The sequence below is a fragment of the Lycium barbarum genome, chromosome 8 (assembly GCF_019175385.1).
Source record: "Lycium barbarum isolate Lr01 chromosome 8, ASM1917538v2, whole genome shotgun sequence".
NCBI lineage: Eukaryota > Viridiplantae > Streptophyta > Magnoliopsida > Solanales > Solanaceae > Lycium > Lycium barbarum.
This window is the reverse complement of record NC_083344.1, coordinates 120,437,757-120,458,760: the sequence shown is the minus strand read 5'-3', so window position 1 is coordinate 120,458,760 and position 21,004 is coordinate 120,437,757. Positions and strand designations below refer to the sequence as shown.

Sequence of the window (21,004 nt, the reverse complement as noted above, 5' to 3'; positions counted from 1 at the left end):
AGAACTTTATGTTCTTGTTGAAGAATTTTGTTGTTATGGAATGTATTACCTTGAAAATGATAGCAAAAGTCAAGAAATTTTATAAATTACTTTAAATAGAGAATCTGGAGACCTAATCTATCATTACGATCTCCGGATCCTCCTTTACATGAACAAAAAACACTATGCGGTTCTCATCTAAACATGCCTTAAAACACAACACATCTCCTATCCCTAATCCGGCATCATCAATGAAGGCTTTCCAGCCTTGAACGAGGCGCTTGTATACGCCAACCTTGTATTTCATATTATACTCATGATCGTCGTAATGAACAACAGCGTCCTTGTCGGTGTTTGGAAGAAATTTCAGTATGTCAGTTGGAAGGATCTGCAAAAAAAAACATGTTATTACCAAAAGAGGTAAAAGAACAATGGAAAATATATAGTACGACAACACTTACGAAATTGTCTTTTTTACGATTTCGTCAATTCTTTGTCAAAAGATGCGGCCATTTCCATGTCATCCATCTTAGATGAAGGCTGCCTCTTTAATATCACTATATTTGTTAAGAGTTATTTGAGTTGAGTGAAAGTGAGATGGAAAGAATGTCTATTTATAATTGAGTTGAGTTATAGTGTTAGTGTACACACTGCTCATATAGTTAATGATGTCTCGGATTCTTGGTTTTGACCATCACTCCCAAGTACCAACTACCATCATTTACTAACTCAGTTTCAATGTGTTTGACTGCTCAAATCTGTACAATGCATTTACTTGCATCCATTCAATGTGTTTGACTGCTCAAATCTGTACACTGCCTAACGTACACTGCTCAGATGTGTACACACTGCTCAGAAAAGTTTACTGCATTTAGTGTTGTACACAACATTGCAGCCACAGCTGGGCAGCTTCTCTATGCATTTAATGTCATACACAACATTGCAAGACTGAATTGTCAAAAAACCAGGAAATATACAGCAAAATTGAAGTCACAGCTGCTTAATATTGCAAGAATAGAATGTCAATACAGGGCAAAATTGCAGTCACAGCTGCTTAATATGTTTCACAAAAACAGAATTGACAAATGTACCATAATTGTTTCACAAAAACAACATTAAAACCTGCACATACAGGACTAAACTAATTCAACTTCATTTTTCCATTTCATTTCTGGGCAGTTGATGAACTTGTTTGACTTAAAGAGTTCAACTCAGCAGCTTTAGCCCTTGTTTTCATTCTCTTTTGTCACTCATTTGTTGAAGACCTTGTTGTGTTATAGCTGGACTCCTTTTCCATTTTAGTCCTCCTAGTCTTGGTTTGTGATGTCCAAGACTACCAGTGACTACTGCTGAATTCATAGGCATGGTTGCAGACTGATTTGTCATTCCAGGCTGCATTAATAAAATAGATCTCCATTAAGCTAGATTGTTTGCAGTAAATGGTTAATGAGGTTGCAAACTTACATTGACAATTTTGAAACCACTTTGGGTCTGAAGCACTCCTATTCCCACAACTCTTGGCCTCTAAAAGGGTGCCCCTTTTCCAGTAACTGATGCACTTGCATCAGAAGCCTAAGTCACATTTAAGGTGTCAAACACTTAGAATTGTAAAATGCAAATTGAAATATAAGACTGTAATATTTTAACAAGCAAAGTAATACCTGTGATGTAGACGACTGTCTTGTACCCCTTCCAAATTGAAATGCAGCAGCCATGGCCTAATTCATATTTAAGTAGTTAGACTAAATATAAGACTGTAATATTTAATCAAGTAGTAAATAACAAGGAATGTTTTTACCTGTTTGGCAGAACCTCTTGGTCTTCCCCTTCCTCTACTTGGTTGGGAATTACTTGGTACTGTAGAGGAACCAACACTTGACCTTGTTGAACTAGTACTTGTCCCTCTCCCCCTTGCCCCTTCCTTTGCCCCTGACAGATTGTGGATTCATAGGACAACCCTTCTTATTGTGACCCTTTGCATGGCACAAGCTGCAGGTCATCTCAACACCTCTTTTTGACAGCTTCCCTGTCTTGTTTTCTGTCTGCTTCTTTCTTCTACACTTCCTTGGCCTACCTGGCAGCTTTTTAATATCAGGTGGGAGGACAGGAGGATTGGTTGACTTTGGCCACATTGCCATATTAGTAACTGATTGAATGAATGAGTTGTATGTTTTGAGGTAAGTGTCCTTAGTGTACTAATGTGCAACATAGTGAATAGGTTCCAATTTTCTGAAATGAAGTGCAGCTATGGCATGACAGCAGGGAATACCTTTCAGCATCCAAGATTTACAAGTGCAGGTATTACTGTTCAGATTTACTATGAATTTATTACCCCAGCTGTCCTTGACCTCAAAGCCATATTCACCATTCCATTCAACAGTACACTTCATTGACTTTGATGTGTTCTCTTGCAATACCTTCAAAGCCATTGGGCTGATGTTTGTTATCCAAGTCTCAGAAAACTCTCTTAGTTGTCCTACCCTTCTCATCATTTTGACTCTAATTTCCTCAAGCATTGTGATAATGGTCTTGTGGCTTGGCCCCAAAATCCAGGAATTAAAACTTTCGGCCATGTTGTTGTCAACACTATCACAACAGCTGAGGTATTTAAAGTAGACCTTGGACCACCTATCTATGTTGTAATACAACAAATCTCCATTTATTCCATCACCTAACTTCTCCATATAATCCAAATTTTTTTGCAACTCCTTCTCATATGTGGACTTAGCACATCTCCAGAAGCAGTTTCTAATCTCTATGCCTTTCCATTTTTTGGAAAAAATGGCAAGCACATGTCTTGCACATATTCTTTGTTCTGCATTTGGCAGCAGATCCTTAATGGCTATATCCAGACCCTACAATAACATGTAAAAAAAAATTAGGTGACAGTAGAGCAACATAAGTTAAAGAGAATGAAAAAAATTCAGAAATCAATAACCAAGAATACATTACCTTTTGCATATCTGAAAGAGTTGTCAAACCAGTCTCATCTCCAAGCTCAAGATCATGCCTTAGAATGTTGACAAACCATCTCCAAGTAAAAGCATTCTCAACTTCAACCACTGCCCAAGCCAGTGGTAGCATCTGGTTGTTCCCATATTTACAAACAGCCACAAGCATTTGCCCTTTACTAACACCTTTTAAAAAACACCCATCCAACCCAATTGCCCTCCTACAACTAGCCTTGAATGCCTTCTTCATGGCATCAAAACATATATAAAAGGACTGAAACCTTTTGACTCCACCTTCAAAAGTTTCTTCACTCAGCCTAACCACACATGTGCTACCTGGATTAGTCCTTAAAAGCTCATCCCTATAATCCAAAATTCTTTTGAACTCCTCTACATTGTCACCCATGATTTGTTGCAAAACAATGCTTCTGGCTTTCCTTTCCACAATCCTACCAATATACACCTCTAATTCCTTTCTTACCAAATTTTGACGCTAAAAAATTCTAATGCCAGGTTCAGAAATAATTCTGTCCCTGTACCTTTCTGAAATATACAAAGAATTTACCAACTTGTTCTTTGTTGTGCCATTGCACTTGTGAACAGGATTATAATTCTTCACAACAAAATCATTTGTTCTAGAATCAAAACTGGCAAACAATAACCATGGACATCCAGCAGTACACTTTACCCTCACCCTAGTTGATTCATTGACATATTTATCCAACTCTACATGTTCTTGAACTGCATACCTAGTAAGTGCTTTCCTAAACTGTTTAGCACTTTCAAATCCAAGACCAGTCTCCCAAACTATTTCTTTACACTTAGGATAAAAAATAACCCTATTTCTAATTCTTTTTGGTCTCCTTGACTTTTTGGTAGGCTTTTCAACCACATCTTCGTCATCAACTTCATCATCAGTCTCTATTTCAAAGCTAACAGGTTCATCTGAGTAGTAAAATGGCTCATCCCCACCCAATTTTCCTTCAAATGTACTCTTACTCCTAGATAAATATTCATCATGTCCCATAGCTACACCATTTGACCCCTAAATCTATCCCTTCAGATCTCTTAGCCTTTTCTTTCTTCTTTTTTGATTTTAGAGCCACCCTATCTTTCCTTAGATTCCTATGCTCCTCATGGACATCACTATCAAATTCTTCTTCTTCACCTTCCTCTACCACTACATTGTCAGACTCCTCAGATTCACTCTCACTTTCTAAGTCAGAATCATTATCATCATCAGCTGCAGTAGCAGCCTCAGTCCCACCCAAGGGTTCATCAAGACCAGCAGCCTCTTCAAACCCTAAGCCTTCACTACCCCCAAATGTTTGACTACCCTCACCTGCCCCAACCTTTTCATTTATATCTTCACATGTGGGGTTATCAAAAGTAGTAAAAGATTCCCCACCCACAGGGGTAATAGGTGGAAGAGCAGGGGGGGGACCACAATAGGTTCCTCAACAAGATGAGTCACAAAAATTACAACAATATCTCTGTTTTTTAATTGAGGTGCAATACCAATAATGTCCCTATCACTTTAACTTCTACTACAAATCGTCATTTAGGTGGTCTAATAAATACACAACAAGATGAAATATTATAACCGATTTCTTTAACATAGTAAACAAGCTCAAAATAAGAGAATTTATCAAGATCAACATCAAAATAATCTGTCACACTACCTCCAACATACTTAATACGAGGGGTTTGTTCTAAATTACCTCCGTGGTTAAACCTCAAAGTCACAAACACATCGCCCATTTTCTTCACAAAACCTAAAATTAAAAACAAATGAAAAATTACAAGAGTCAGTTACCAATTACACCAAAAAAAAAAAAAGAAAAAAAAAAAAAGAAAACGAAGTTAAAGATAAAATTTTTGCAACTGAAAAACAGTAAAATCGAAATCTAGATAAACCCTAACGAGAACAACAAGAATCGTGTACCTTTGTGGCTAACTAATCTTCAATAACATTCAGAAACGACAAGATTTACGTATATTTTGGATTTTTAACTTTGCAATGATCGGTTTGTGGAGGTTTGGTTGTGTAGTGGAAAGGGGAAAAGTGTCGATTGGAACCGTGGTTGGGTCTTTTGTTTGGCATGGATCGGGTTAATTGGGGATGGGTCAGGTTTTTTATGTGGGGACGGGTAAAAATAAGTTGGGGAATTAAATAATGACGTGGACCAATTAGCTCGCGCGTTTCTAACACTATCCAGCCCTCAACTGGTCTGGGCCACTAGAGGGGGAAAATAATTAAAACGTAAGTTGTTAAGGGAGGTAAATAAATAGAAGTTAAGTTTAGTTTCCAAACTGAATTTTCGTACCAAGTTCAGGGGCTAAAAAATGTCTTTTCTCTTATTTCTTCAATCAAAACTCCTATGCGGTACGCTATCTCCCTAAGCAACCCTTTTCTTCTCCTCCCATAAATCCCCACCTCAACAAAATCGCCGATCTCCTCTCCAATGATGCCTCCAAATACTTATTTTTCTCATGGCAGATTTTCTCAGTAACTATAAAAAAAGATTTGTACTTTACATAAATTTAATATTATTTAACCATTTAATAACGTTTTATTGTATTATTCGAGCTGCACATAATAGACCTGGACACACAATATATATAAAAAATGATAATACATAGACAATCACTTAAATTTGGTCTCTAAACACCTCAACTTATTAAATGATCAGCTAAACACCTCAACTTAGCTCCACTGTATTAGTTGAAAGCACCAACCTGCAAAATGATATAGACATCTTTAAAATTTATGTGCCACAGAACAGTTAAGGTGTCTAAATATGCATTCTCAAAGTTGAATGGTTTAGTTGCACAAAAAAAGTGTCTATTTACTATATTATGGTTATGACTTATGCCTATAAAAAATGACACATTGTATTAACCATTTTTTAACAAGGAATTAACTACGGTAAAACATACTTTGAGCCCATTTGGATGAGCTTAAAAATTAGTAATTCTAGCTTATGACTCTTTTTTTTAGCAAAGCCAATCAACCTGATGCTATTGGATTTTATTAAAATAAACAAAGATATTTACAGAAGCTTATGACTTATTTTTGTCATTTTAGCTTAAAAATAAGTACTCCCTCTGGATCAAAACAAGTGTCTACTTAGCCATTTGTACACCTCTCAAGAAAATACTAATTCTTAGAAAAAAATATAATTTAACTAAATTACCCCTAATTAAATGATATTAAATTTGACCATATATCCCTTAATAGAGGTAAATATGGAAAATGAAAATGAATTCTTTCTTGATTTAATAAGTGAAAGTCAACACTCTTTTTAACGTGCTATTTTACCCGAACACTATAAAAGCCCTCGAAAGTTATTTTGGTTTAAAAACACTGCTCTTATGCCACGTATACCCCCTTGGTTAATTTCCCAGTTATTTCTTCAAAACAAAAAATCCTCCGTCACGCCGTACGCGGTACACTACATCTCGAAGCAACCCTTTGCTTCTCCTCCCATAAATCCCTTTTCTTCCTCCTCTTGAAAATCCTGTCCAAATGATGCCTCCAAATTCAAGCCAATACCCACAACAATTCCTCTCCACTGTTCTCTCCCAACGTGGCCCATCATCCCTCCCTTACATCGAAGATGTCAAATGGTTAATCCGTCAACACCTTCTTCAATTACTCGATAGTTACCCTTCACTTCAACCTAAAACCGCTACTTTCACACATAACGATGGTAGAACAGTAAATCTATTACAAGCTGAAGGTACTATCCCTATGGTATATCAACAAGTTACTTATAATATCCCTGTTATTATTTGGTTAATGGAATCTTATCCACGTCATCCACCTTTGGTTTTTGTTAACCCGACCCGAGATATGGTTATTAAACATGCCCACCCCTTTGTTAACCCATCTGGTGTTGTGGGTATTCCTTATTTGCAAAATTGGGTATACCCAAGTTCGAATCTTGTTGAATTAGCTAGGAATTTGAGTCATTTTTTTGGTAGGGACCCGCCTTTATACGCGAAACGACCGTCAAACCCTAACCCGAGCCCTAGCCCTAGCACACATCCACCCCCAAGTACGAGTTTTTCGCTTGGCGGGTCGATCCGGCCCGCGATACCTCCACGGGCATTTCCGCAATCGCCGTATGGGAGTGGTGGTGGTGGTGGGACGGGGCGGGTAATGGATGATCCGTCGGAGGTTTATAAGAGGAACGCGATAGATAAGCTAGTTGGGAGTTTACATAGGGATATAATCGGGTTGAGGGAAGCGCGAGAGACGGATATGGAGGGGTTGTTTAATGCGCAAGGAGTGTTGAAGCAACGCGAAGAGGAACTGAAACACGGGTTAAAGGGAATGTTGGATGAGAAAGAAGGGTTGGAGCAGCAATTACAGATGGTTTTGATGAATAGTGATGTGTTGGAAGGGTGGTTGAGGGAAAACGAAGGGAAATTGAAGAATTTAGGGAATGTTGATGTGGATACGGCGTTTGAGCCGTGTGATGTTCTTTCTAAGCAGATGTTGGATTCTACGGCGTCGGATTTGGCGTTAGAGGATGTGATTTATTCGTTGGATAAAGCTATACAAGGCGGGGCAATACCGTTTGATCAGTACTTGAGGAACGTAAGGTTGTTGTCGCGCGAGCAGTTCTTTCATCGCGCTACAGCGTCCAAGGTTAGGGCTGCTCAGATGCAAGCTCAAGTTGCTAATATGGCTGCTAGAACATCACCATATGCATTGTGATAGAGGTTTGAATTACTTGCAGTCGTGTTTGCTATAGACTGAAGGTCATTATATTTTCAAGGTTGGTTACTTGTGAATAATCTGCCAATGTGCTATATATGTCCTACCAATAGATTTTGACACTACATTTTGGCTTGGCTGTTTAATTGGTATTTATTGATTGTATCATTTTGTTACTGAAGTATAATCATGTTTAAGGGATTTTTCCCTACAACTGATATCCACAATTTTCATTTCTCTATCAAATATCTCAAGACCAATAATTAGTTTTTTGTCACCCTCTCGGAAGTGAGTCTCTGCTGTTAGATGGTTCTTAGGATGGATGTCTATACTGAGGAATCAATTTAAATTGCAGTGATAGACCCTTAACAGTGAATGGTTTAAGAAGGTATATAGCGATAAACATTCTGTTCAATACATATGCATATTTTCGTGGACTTATTTTTAGCAATTGGGCATGTTCATTATAGGAGTTTCTCAAGCATTGCATTGTATATGAAATCATTAACATCTGGTGCTATTTGTCTAATCATGGAGTTTAAAGACGTGTGACTTATATAAGTTAGTGATAGTAGAACAAAATGCTACAGAAACGATTGAAAAGTTAGTCTAGTATAAATTTTGAAATTTGAAATAGTTTACTGAATTCGGTTTATTGAAAGTTCTAGAGAAATTCATTGAGATCAAAATTTTGGAATGTTCCAAAATATGTGAAAAATGCCATATGAATTGGAATGGAGAGAGCAGTTGCGACTGCAATTCTTTCCTTTTAGTGTATTGGAGCATGGGGTGAAATAAGGATGATTCAGGAAATGGCATAAGTACCCCATCAAACTTGTCCCGAATTTTCAGTTACACACCTGTGCTTCATAGGGTCCTATTAACCTTGGACTATTCCAAACTGAAACAAGCACCCTGCTGAGTGATGATGTGGTGGAGAAGTGAATTATATACATGTCAGCCCATGCAGATCACTGCGTGCCAGAGATTCTGGTTTCTTGTTTAACGGGTTCATTTCATGAAAGTTAACCCTGCAAAATGCAAGTGTCTAACAACAAACCTGGGATAACTTCGGGTTACTTGTGCTGGTTCCCTGCCATTCATATGAAGTGTCTTCATTGAATTGCAGTGCGGTGGAATCACACTCATGTTCCAAATCCAGGAACTTTGGTTGAGGAAACTAATGTGCAACTCCTGATACTTGTTTGGTATTTAGACCACGTTATGAAATACATATAGTATTATAAAGTAGTTAATTTAGTTCTATGAAATACGTTACTGCTTAAAAAAAAAGCAGTTTAGACTTATACAAAAAAGGTGCTTAGTGTAGAGAAAATCACTAGATTTAATATTGACTTTGTTACGCATTGAACAATAAAACATATTTCAACTTGTTTATTTATAGTTTTTCAAGAGAGGAAACCATTTTAGGTTTTTCACGGACCACTAGATCTCGCTCTTTTTCTATTTTTTTTTTTTTGTCTGGGAGCCTCATCACCTAAAGCCTTCCATTTTTACTTAGTCCACCTCCATCAAATACTTTTCACCCACATCTTGGCATTGCCGCAATTACAGAAGTTTAACATTTAAAAGGATAACTGGATTTGAGTGGTTCTAAATAGGAACTAAACCTTTAGCCCGGTCTCCCTTATTAATTATTGATAAGGCACAGGGGCTGCATCATCCTTATAAGATTGTCGCTAAACAAAAGCAATTCTTTTTCACATTCAACCATGAGAGGGCGACTTGAGCAATCAAAGCTACGCCCTCTTCCACTGCTGACTATGAACAGTTGACCGCTAATGACTTCTACTTTACTAAAGCCAGTTCGGTAAGTTAGTCCATGCTTGAAAGGAAAAAAGAGAGGAGGGGGTCGCCCAAAGCTGTGGAGATAAGGTGGAAGATAAAAAAGCTATATTTAGAATAATAAAGAGAATCTATTCAAATTCAAATTCATATTCGAAAATGGGATTATGAACTATACTTGACTGGAAAAACCAGCCAATCTACTCTCCTTTTTTTGGTCTCCCCCCTGTAACTTGATAAATCATAAGAGAAGAAGAAATCGTTGGGTAGAAAGTTGTGCTTACTATCTCATCCATCGTTGTTATGTATCAAAAATAAGAACTAAACCTTACCTTATTTTTTTTAAAAAAAAAGAACTTGACTTCTGCTGTTTGTTTCGTAATTTTTCCTTATAGACAGTTATTGTTTTGCTAGATGATTGTTCAACTGCCATAACTAATAGTTACTTTTGCTGAGTCTGCTTCATGTTTCTGTTTGAAGCAGCTTCTCACCTATCTGTAACCTTGCATCTTCTTGATGCTTTACTAATGAAATTTTATTACTTTACCAAAAAAAAAAATAGTTACTTTTGGGGAAGAGGTGGAGGGGGGGGGGGGGGGGGGGGCACTGCTGCAGGTTTTTATTTTTAATTTTTAATTATTATTATTATTTTTTTAAATGGGCTGATGTTTCTGATTTTGTCATTCAATGATTTCATGGTGCCAAATAGGACCTGCAATTGCGTATGATTAGAATGACTTATGGTGGTTAACTATCCCTTGTATTGGTGATGAATTTGGCTTCAAGTTGAGGGTCTATGTAGTGGTGGAGGGTTCATTTGAAAAGATTAAGACCCTAGTATTCAATTTCTGACCATTTCACGTGGAAAACGTAATCTAAAGAAGGTCGGGGACTTTAACTTTCATTGGCATATTCCCAGGCACTTCGATCTAGAAGACTTGAGATTAAGTCATGCTCTCCGCCATCACTCGGTCAAGCTTTGCGCCTCCCACAAAAATGATAAAAGCCTGGGATGCTCTCCAGACATTATCTTGAAGTGTAGTCTCGAGTTCTTCATTTAATGTTGACACTAGTTGCAAACTGAGTAGAAGAATAGTGCACCTGTGACACTAGTCGTATACTGAGTAGAAAAATTATGTGAGGTATATTGCACATGTTTTGCTTTTTGATTGAATGGTGACTCCTCTCATGCTATCATACTCAAAAAATCATTATCCAGGTGAAAGATACCACCTGTTTATACCAGTGTTACGTATTTGATTTTTTCGTATGCTACATATATGATTTTATTAACTGCAAATATGTTTGTGACATCGGACCAATGATTAGCTTCTTTTCATTACTCTAGAAAACGAGTTGTAAGGGGTTCCAACTCTTTCTTTTTCTGCCTCAGTGTCGGCACTTACATGCTTCTTAGGATGGATGTTTATATTTGGAATCAGTATAAATTGCATAGATAGAACTCTAGCTGTGGACCTTTTGAGAAGGTACCGATATGGTGATAATATTCTGTTCAGATTCTTTTTTTGTAACACATATTTTTCCGAGCAGTGGGGCATGTTCCGCTTAGGAGTTTCTCATGCACTTTGCATTATGTATGAAATTGTGACAGTCAAGCCTTCCGTCTCATATATTTATTTGACTTGTATATATATTAGTGATAATAGTAATACTCCAGTTCAACAACAACAACAACAACATACCTAGTTGGATCCCGCAACGTGAGGTCTGGGGAGGGTAAAGTGTACGCAGACCTTACCCCCACCTTGGAAGGTAGGGAGGAGTAATACTCCAGTTCGGTTTCAAAAAAATAAAATAAAAAAGAAGGTAATACTCCAGTTGAAAAGTTAGTGTTGTACACATCTCATAACCTTTAATGGTTTAGTAAGTTTGAATTTTTGATAGCTGTCTTATAGGTTGAGTTATGTTAAATCACTTAATGTACGCTGTATAAGTTTAGGAACGCCAGAGCCTTGTTCAAAAAGAGAGAGAGAGAAAGAAGGCGATTGATGAAGTATTAGTGACTCAGGTTCTTGTTTTTAGTGTATTGCAGTATGGGGTAACATAACATACCATTTGTATGAAATGTCTTACATGAGTCTTGCATGGATAACAGACTTGAGTTGATTGATATGGATGAGTGATACTGATATGGAGACGGTGCTCATGTTATCATATAATAATATTATGCAAAGTATGCTCAGATGGTAGCCTACTATGCTGCTGATGGTTTGCTCCTAGAGAACTGAGTTGATCAGGACGGATACTTAAACTCGTGCTTTTTTATTTCTTTTGTTACTCTTTTAACTTTTATTTCTTCTGCGGGATAGTATCATTTCTGACAGTACAAAAATCCAAAAAATAGCAACAGCCAGGAAGCATCGTTTAAATTTGTTAATCTACTTAGTAGACATATTCCCCCACACACTTCCGTACATCAGTACATGCATATTTATGTGTTTTGCGTACCCTAAAGCATGTTATGCAAGTATGCTCTTGAGTTATATTTACAAGTTTCAGTTCTAAATATATATTCCAAAAAATAAGCCGGTTAACTAAGCGCTGGAAAAAATTAAAACGTGAGCACCGACACGAGGGGAGCAGCTTTGCACAAAGAAATGTTGTAAAAAAGTGGTGGGAAGGCAAACAAGCTACGTAGAGAAATAAGGCTGGCAGTTTCCTCTCATTCCGCCTATTTTTTTTCTTCATGGAATTCCATAAATAATATAAGTTAAATGACTTTCTCAATTAACCTTTAAAGAGTATTGATTAAGTGAATATGAACTAAGGTCAGGAAATGGCGGGTTAAAGTAAGCCCCGACCAAAAAATAAAAAAAGGAGCCATAGAGATTGAGGCGAGTTTGAAAGTCATTAACACAATGACAGAGCAAGAAGTTTATACGAGGAAATTCAAATAAAGTACCAGGTTGAGTTTGAACTTATGACTTAATGCAACTTTTGAACCTTTTTACCTACAAAATCTTCTCTTATGTCAAGGGGATTTAAGAGTCTATAGATAATCGAAAAAGTTTACTTTTGTTCTGTCTCCACAATATTCTAACAACAAAGGTGATTCAATTGAACCTCCCTTACCATTACCTATCCCTGGCCTTGCCGGTTTAAGTTGCACATAATAAAAAGGTTACAACAGACCAAGAATACCTAAGTATTGCATCAGAGATCTTTGAGCTCAAAATCTTATATCTTCATGCACTGATCTACTCAAGCCCAGCAATCCGACTTGACCCCTTCAATTTGGAAAACATTGCATCATTGTACCAGTAAATGTGCGTATATTCAAGTCACCATTAACATTTTTCACTGTCAAATGCTATAATCTTTCCTTGACAACAGTCCTTGAGAGTTTCTTACTGTCCCATGTCAGTATCAAAGTCTCCGCGTGCACAGGAGTTGTACAAGGCCCAGATTTCGAGGAATCTAAAGTTCGCCTTTTTAAATTGCATCTTGCTATCTTCACTATGCGTAAGAAGTTCCTATCAGGAAACTGAACCAGATATACAAATATCAGGACGACAATATAGAGGTTGTCCAGATTATTAATGACTTCTTGGCAATACTTATATGGAGGCAAATACCAGAATATGAGGTGATAGAATACATAGAGCGACACCCAAGCACTACTGTCGACACAGAAAAGAAGATTCACTTGAAACTTTACTCATAGTTCACTTTACTCATAGTTTTATGCAAGAAGCTAAACAGTAATACAACTATTGCAGCTGCAAAGATAACATTAAAAAAGAGAAAGTTGAACAAGTGGGGTCTGAATCTGCACATTAAAGAAAGCAATAGAAGAGCGCATCAGAGGTCTTACATCCGGAAGATCAAAGTCACCATCCTTTGCATCGCAAACATCAACTGCTACCTTCCGAAGCAGTGGCATCTAATTGCATTAAAAAGTATTATCGAGAAACATCAGGGTTCACGTCTTGAAGAGATAAACAAAAATTATCTATGCTTACCCTTGAAGCGGCATGGATAATAAAATTTCTGTCAATTCCAAGGTCCTATCATTCAAAAGAGCTTCAGTTTAGTAACAACATTTAATTTATGAATGACTTCGTCTTCAAAACCCTTTCAAAGAGAGCATCTGTAGGTACTTCACATAATAATAAAATCATGGCACCGACGTCAATTCAGCCACACTAAATAATTCCCCGAATTTGTACGGTCTTAAATAGTGTGATTGGATTCTCTCAAACTTCCTAGAAATCCTCATGTATAGAACAAAAAAGAAAAGAGGAATCAGATGAAGTTTGTATTATATTAATGTGCCCATTGCAATTTATTGTCCAGTATTATGTATCCTCCATTTGATTTTTATTTGATCTACAGAAGTGAAGGACATCCAGTAGTAGAAGACTCACATTATGACGTAGTAAAAGATCTTCAAGTGCTTGACAATTCATAAGAGAAGTGACACCCTTGGCAGTTACTTCACCGCAGTCCTAAACAAGATTGGACAACATGAGACTGTGAGATAACAAACGCAACAAAATTACATTTCTAGGGGAAATAACCAAAACTAGTTTCAAACTCGAAGATACTTGCGATAAAACAATCCATAATGAACGCTTGAAAGGACTAAAGTTTGAACCTTTTTACTTAGAAATATTGGTAACAGGTAGGCGGTGCAAAACGTAAGTTGGTAACAGGTAGGCGGTGCAAAACGTAAGTTGCAACAGTGAAGAAATATTCAATGGCCTAAAAGTAGCAGTCTCCTTTTACAAGTATAGTCTAATTGTCTCCGAAGCTGGAGATTTTTGTTATTTAACTTGCATGAAACTAACTCAAGAAAGAGAGAAAACACTAACATAGGAAGCAGCAAGTGTGTTTGTCGATTGGATTACTAATCAGTTCGGTGAAAGGGAATTTCAGTTTCTCTATAATAGAACTTTGAGCAACTTGAGTCACACTCTTACCCGGTCTTTCTCAAGGGTTTCATGATCAACTAGTGAAAGTCTATTTTTCTTGGCAGGGTTTTCAGGATCTACTTCAACTTTTAGTTTTTAGGTGTTGCAATTTGTTTTGATGCTAGCCTTACGAAACCAGGCTCTCCATATTACTCATAGTTCAGCTCGGTTTTGAGCTAAAATGATATGGTTTACTCACGAGGGGATGTAGCTTTTCGCAGCCGGTGTGAGGACCCACTTCCTTAAGCATATAGCTGAAAAATTTCTAAAAATTAATATGATTCGCACCCAATGTCACGAAAGTTATGGGTGTATTGGTTTACCACACTCATCGACTCAAAAGCCTCGATAGGCTAGCATCAGAAACAAATTTGCATCACCTAAATTCAACTAAAAGTTGAGGTAGATCCTGAAAACCTTGCCAAGAAAAATATAGACTTTCACTAGTTGACCATGAAACCCGTCAGAAAGAAAAGGTAAGATAATATGACTCAAGTTGCTCAAGGTTTTTAAAGATTATGCCCAACTTGAGTCTTGTTTCGTTGAAGATGGATGGCTTTGGGATTGGTGTTATAGCTCACTTAGTGAGTGGTGTTAGGCTCAAATTCCCACTGTGTTTTCCATCCCTTCCCTTTTATAATTTGTTACAAGAGAAGAAGGAAAAAAAAAAAAAAGGAAAAGATCGCTGAATCTGAGAGCTAACAAAAATCATAAAGGAAGGGGTTAATGCAATGACTGGAATAGGGAAGAGAGGCGAGAGAACAAGTCATTGTTAGGATGAGATAGGTCTTGTGGTCGAAGACGGCATGGGCCGTAACAGCCGTCGGTTTGGGTGAGGTTGGGGATTGGGAGGATGCTATATAGACGGGAAGAAAAGAGAAGACTACTTCTATGTTCTAATGGGCTTGTGACTTTTTACTTTAAATAAGAGACATTAAGAGCTACTTTTGCGAAAGAATAAAAGGGGAAAAAAAATGGAAACAGCAGGTTAAAAGTTCTGTGAGGCATCTGGATTTGTATGCTGGTATCTGGACAAGATTAATATTCAAAACTAGTGGATCATCCAATATGTGGCTGTGTAATTTGGCGAACTAAATTTATTATGATTTTTTGCTTGTATCGGTGGAAATTCTTCTAATGGGAACTAAGACAGCTAGAAGTCCTAATGGATTCACCAGCCATCTTTGTAAGAGAGACAAGTTAAGTTCGGGGTTTGGGCTATGGATTCTTTTGTGCGATGCTGTGGGATTTTCTTGTGCTCTAGTTAGGATCTTTGAAGTTGCCACGATAATTCATATGCCAATCAGCAGTAAATACCGGATGCCAGAGAATTTTGAGTTTTACTCTTGAAGATTGTGTCAGCAGATGATTGGAAAGGTTATCCTTTCTGCATCATATTATTAAAGATTCAAAATCAGACAGCTGTTACATGTCTGTCAATAAGGCACTACAGTCTACAAGTATATCAGTAGTAGTTTCTGCTTGTGACATTTACTTTTACTGTTTCGCTGCAATCAAAGTTATGTGCTCATTGAACTGAATGAAAAGGGGTAGACAGGTTTCTAACATAACTAGAACTCCACATGTATGTCTCTTTGAAAGAAAATTTCTACTTTTTTTCAGAACTCTATCTTACATTCTGTATCTCTTTGCAGATTAAGAGGAAGCTTCCTAAAGTTAATCGCACTCTGGCTAACAGTCTTGAGGATGAAGAAGCTGACAATTTGAAGGAGGATGTTGATGGCGTTGATGCGAAGAAGACATCAAAGAAGAAGAAAGGACTGACCAGTGACATAATGAAAGATGAACGTTTCAAGAGCATATTTGAAATTGGGGTATGCAAAATTTTTCTAAGAATCATATTCACTTCCTGATGTTTAAGAACCAGTCCAGAATATCATCAGAATAATTTGGTTAAAAATTAATATCATCATCAGAATAATTTCTTGTAATGATGATCAAGCATTCCCAACAAAGAATGTATTTCCTGAATTTATCTGAAGTACTTTTTAGATGTCCCTCTTCTAATAAAACAATTGCATTCTTTTCAATAAAAGTTTCTGCCAGATTCCAACATCCTTCAACTTTTTGATGTTCTTTGGTTTTCCTACAGGACTTCGAAATTGATGAAAATTCTCACGAGTATCGGGCATTGCATCCTATGCCTTCCTTAAAGCAACCATCTTTAGTGGAGGAACATTTTGAACCTGTGATGGGCGGTGAGGAGCCTAGTGATTCTGATGCATCTGAAGATGAACAAGTAAATGAAAACAATTCTAGAAAGAAGTCCAAAGTTCCGAGGTAAGAAGTCAAAGAATGCCCCTCCTAATTCATGCCATGTTTAGACTACAAGCTGTTATGCACCACGTTACAAGTGAAGTTCAAGATATAGCAGTTGGCTCATGATAATCGGCATGTTCAACCTCTGGTGTTTCTTACATAGACAAGTTTTAGCATGGGTTTATACAAATTGTGCAGATCAAGTTGATTTCACATATCTATTTTTCTTTCTTTCCGAGGATTGAAACAGTAATATGAAATAAATTTTCTTATGAGACTAGACACCTTTTTTTTAACTGCTGTAAATTATGTAATTAATATAGCTGTATGTCTCACTATTCTTTAAAATTTCAGAAGGCATGAAGTCAAGGATGAGAGGCATGCAGATGCATTCAGGAACCATGTTTCACTTACAAAGGAAGATGCTCTTCCACTGGGTGAAAGGGTTGCAGCTTTGTCGAATGACCGAGCTTCTCGTGATATGAACAATATCAGGGTGGGGCCCGGAGGTTCAAGAGAAGTTTCCTTTGTTTCCATAAGCTCAGCGAAGTATGTGGAAGATGAAGGCGAGAGGGAAACACGAACTGAAAAGAGAAGAGGGATCTAGTCCTTGAAACTGAAGCCTGAGAGATCATGTTTTCAGGGATCGGGTTCCCGAGGCCGGGGGAGAGGAAGGGGAAGAGGTCGTGGAATGGGCAGAGGAAGAGGGAGACGATAAATTTTACATACAGTATTAACAACTTTTGTGTCAAAGTAAGGATGCTAACTTTTACTCCTTAAAACTTGTTTGGTGGCGTACTTTTATAAGTAATGATACAGAATGGGCTGAGCAAGATGGTACACACAACACAATACATATTTATGTTCCATGCTGCAAATCTACGCCATTTCATATATTAGTGCAAATATGAGTCAAGAAAGGGATGAGTTTTCAGATAGTCTTTTGCAGGCTGCCCTTAGCATTAAGCAATCAATACCTTCAAAATATTATGCCTAAATCCACTATGATCTTCATGTTAACAATTATTGTTGAAAACTTGAAATATTTCTTGCTTGATGTTGGTCCTTTATTGAATTTGCAGATCATGTGCTTTAAAGCTGATATTTTTAGTTGGTCTATTGCTTTGTTTCCCTTTTCCTTTCTCTTGAGAAGTTATTCAACGTTTCGAACGCCTCCTTAAGTGAACCTGTCACTTGATTAGTGCTGAAAATACTGATTACAATTATTGTCATATGGATGAAATATCATTTCTTACGAGATTGTGTATCCGTACAACAAATTTGTGTTCAAATAAAAAAGGTGCAAAGTTCAGATTTACCGTTGGAAATGATTTTACAGTATGCATAAGTTCAGTGTCCTTAACTCTTTCGTGTCTACTTGTCAGAGGATATCAGGAGCATCATTATTTATTGTTGCAAATCGTGATACATCCAAAGTGCTCTTTCTCCAGAAGAAATAGCAAAAGGTAAGGAAGCTGCCTGTTCTACCTTTAATTATGTTTTTTGTTTTTTGGTCATGGGCTTTAATTATGTTGATGAACAATGAAGTGAAATTCTTTTCGCTGAAGTTAAACTATATCTAACTAAAGTAAAATTCTGAATTGATTAACAGTTTGCTATATCTGCATATGTAATGCAACTGAAAAATGACAATCTTAAATCGTGGCCTTTGACTATGAGAAGGACAGGAGTTTCAGAAATGCATAAGCACTCTATGAATGTTCTTCTGACATTTTCTTTTATAATATGGACAGGCTTTTAAAACCCAATTCAATATCAACCATTTAAAATTTAGCTCTACATTTTGTGAGACAGTCATCCTCTTCAAATTCTCCTGATTTAGGTGCTTAATCTGGAGGCCGTGGACAAAAGTTTACACTGGAGAATTGTGGGGTGTAGTGCATTCATCGGACAAGGTCTATTTGAGGATTTGATTGGCTGGTGCTAGACATTGTCTTGGATCTATATGCTTTGTTTGTGTGATGTTTGCATCAAAATTTTGTTTATAGATGTAAGATAAGAGTATCGTGTAGGAAATTTTACTGATACTTCTGCTTATCTATGCACTGCTCAAGTGACGTGTGAGGAAATTTTTTGTAGTTCTGTTCAACTATGTTCAGGGCCTCTGTTCTTCTCTTCTAGCATTCTTTTGGTGGCTGAATATCTATTTGATTAGTCAATATATGGTTTTCTGTATCCTCATCCTCTTGTGGTATCTAAATGCTCTTGATTGATTAAATCACTCTTATTTATTCATTGCACAACTAATAGTTATAAGCCTTCTTGGAGCCACAGCTGAATTTATAAGAAAAATGATTGCGTAATATTATTTTGCATTCCTAAAACAAGAAGTATCATGGACCAAATTTTGTTTAGCTAAAGCAACAAATAAATAGGATAAATACTTAATGCATTTGCCTTTTATTGCAAATTAAATAATTTAACTTTACAAATTTTGAATTAAAGTAAAAATATATATTAAGTGATAAAAGAATGAACGAAACAGTGAATGAATTGAGTATAGAATTCTGAAGTTTTAGGTTCAAATTCTAACCTACCCAAAAATATTAGATGATCTTTTCTTCTACACAGTTATCCACTAGGTGATTTATTTCTCACAATAGAGTTATTCATCCTCATGACAAATGTAACACCCCGTACCTTTAACGAAAGTTTTGACCACGATCCTAGACTTAGAAAATCAGATAAAGAATGTGGGAATTGAAATTTTTCCGTTCAGTTGTGATATGGTGGTTTACGTCCATGAACAGTGGTCGTATTTCAGTTTACGGGCCGTAAACCAAGTCGTGAACTGAAACCAAGAATTTCTGAACATTCTGGAATTTGACATTTTTAGGTCATAGGATTAAATACGGACCGTATTTCACTTTACGGCCCGTATTTAAAACCGTATTTGGAATTTGGGAAAACTTCCTTGATGAAAGTTGTAGAGCATTGAAATACCTTTCCAACGGTATCTTACGGGGGTCAAACGGACATCTGTGCAAAGAGTTATGACCATTTTACTGAAGATAGACAGTGCAGTCCGTAAATCAAAATACGGACCGTAAATCAATTTACGGCCCGTAAACTGAATTTACGACCAGCACTGTTCAGGTCGTAATTTGCACTTTCACAGAACACTATATATCTGTCCATATCAGTTCAACCCATTATTTTTCACTCCCTCAAACCCTAGAACGACCTCCTACTCTCCTCCAACATCAAGAACACCAAGGTAAGTCCATTCTAATTATTCCAACTCAATTCTAACATATATCCTTGTAATCTAAACAAGAAATCATCATTCCTAATCTAGGGTTTTCAAGAAAACCCATCTCAAGATTCAAGAATCAAGATTTAGGAAATCTTCTTCAAAATCCAAGTCTTTAATTCAAGTTTTGGAACAACTAAGGTATGTAGAACTTTCATCCACATGAGGGAATCTCTATGTTCTTCCCCATGCTTCGTTTCCTTGATATCCATGAAGTTCAAATCTTAGGGCATTAAACCCAACATATTGGTAGCTCGTATTTAAGTATTTATGTACATGAATTTTGTATCTATATTGTTGTTGTATTCCTAATCTTCCATTACGGTTATTAGGAACCCTAGCTTAATCCATGAATCATGAATTCTTCCTCATGCGTTCTCATCATGTTCATATGAAACTTTATGATTTTATTTTGCAAGTTACAAGCATGTTTTCAAGTCAATTACAAATATATGATTATGAACTATTGTATTACCCATAAATCAAGAACATGTTTACAAACTATTTCATGAAACCATGTTTACAAGTTATTTCGTGAAATCATGATTATAAGACAAGTACAAGTTAATTCACGAAAGTCATGGGCTTCTTAGCCAACTATTTTATTTTCATGTTCGGGAGTTGTATTAATACCGAGAAGGCTCAGATAGCCTGAAACTACGTATGCCAACGTAGGATAAGGATCGCTCCGCCCAGATAGGACGATTCCTTCATATTTTCCCCATTGAGGGATTTGGATCCATTTATGTCAGATTCATGTCTCGTGCCCCGGCAAGGTACAAGATAGCTTAGCTGATCGGGCAGAGATCAGACTCCACGTTTCTCCCCGTGGTGGATCATGTCGGTATTACAGATTATCTCATGCTTACAGTACTCATGTTCATGTTCAGTTCCAGTACTCAGTTTCTGTTTCAATTTCATGTTTATGTACTCATGCTCATGTTCATGTCCAGGTTTTCAGTTTCAGTTCTTATCATGTTATTTCATGTCCCATGTTATTTCATTCAGTTGTTTTACATACCAGTACATTCAATGTGCTGGCGTCCCCTTTTAT

General features: G+C 36.9%; 3 protein-coding genes across 3 annotated transcripts; 2 read left to right on the top strand and 1 right to left on the bottom strand.

The window, feature by feature from the left end:
* Nucleotides 1-2,174: 2,174 nt before the first annotated feature.
* On the bottom strand, nt 2,175-5,357 carry LOC132608239 (uncharacterized). The gene is made up of 6 exons (XM_060322295.1): nt 5,339-5,357; nt 4,535-4,705; nt 3,966-4,386; nt 3,470-3,862; nt 2,932-3,379; nt 2,175-2,834 (listed from the first exon to the last, which is right to left on the bottom strand). The coding sequence occupies exons 1-6, from the start codon at nt 5,355-5,357 to the stop codon at nt 2,175-2,177; spliced, it is 2,112 nt and encodes a 703-aa protein (XP_060178278.1).
* Nucleotides 5,358-6,364: 1,007 nt separating this feature from the next.
* LOC132606964 (protein ELC-like) lies at nt 6,365-7,928 on the top strand. The gene has a single exon (XM_060320688.1). It carries the CDS (start codon nt 6,460-6,462, stop codon nt 7,654-7,656), a length of 1,197 nt encoding a protein of 398 aa, XP_060176671.1. The 5' UTR covers nt 6,365-6,459; the 3' UTR covers nt 7,657-7,928.
* Nucleotides 7,929-15,936: 8,008 nt separating this feature from the next.
* Nucleotides 15,937-18,822, top strand: LOC132608238 (uncharacterized). Its single transcript, XM_060322294.1, has 4 exons — nt 15,937-15,954; nt 16,052-16,231; nt 16,510-16,697; nt 17,031-18,822. Exons 1-4 carry the CDS (start codon nt 15,937-15,939, stop codon nt 17,281-17,283), a joined length of 639 nt encoding a protein of 212 aa, XP_060178277.1. The 3' UTR covers nt 17,284-18,822.
* Nucleotides 18,823-21,004: the final 2,182 nt, after the last annotated feature.

What these genes read in the sequence shown, in the direction of transcription:
- LOC132608239 (XM_060322295.1), bottom strand. An exon ending in TCTTTGTATATTTCAGAAAG is followed by an intron (nt 3,380 to 3,469) that starts GTACAGGGACAG and finishes GTATATTGGTAG; the next exon opens with GATTGTGGAAAGGAAAGCCA. An exon ending in CTCTTTCAGATATGCAAAAG is followed by an intron (nt 2,835 to 2,931) that starts GTAATGTATTCT and finishes ATGTTATTGTAG; the next exon opens with GGTCTGGATATAGCCATTAA.
- LOC132606964 (XM_060320688.1), top strand. Translation starts at nt 6,460, where the DNA reads ATGATGCCTCCAAATTCAAGCCAATACCCACAACAATTCCTCTCCACT.
- LOC132608238 (XM_060322294.1), top strand. An exon ending in AGAGCATATTTGAAATTGGG is followed by an intron (nt 16,232 to 16,509) that starts GTATGCAAAATT and finishes GTTTTCCTACAG; the next exon opens with GACTTCGAAATTGATGAAAA. An exon ending in AAGAAGTCCAAAGTTCCGAG is followed by an intron (nt 16,698 to 17,030) that starts GTAAGAAGTCAA and finishes TTAAAATTTCAG; the next exon opens with AAGGCATGAAGTCAAGGATG.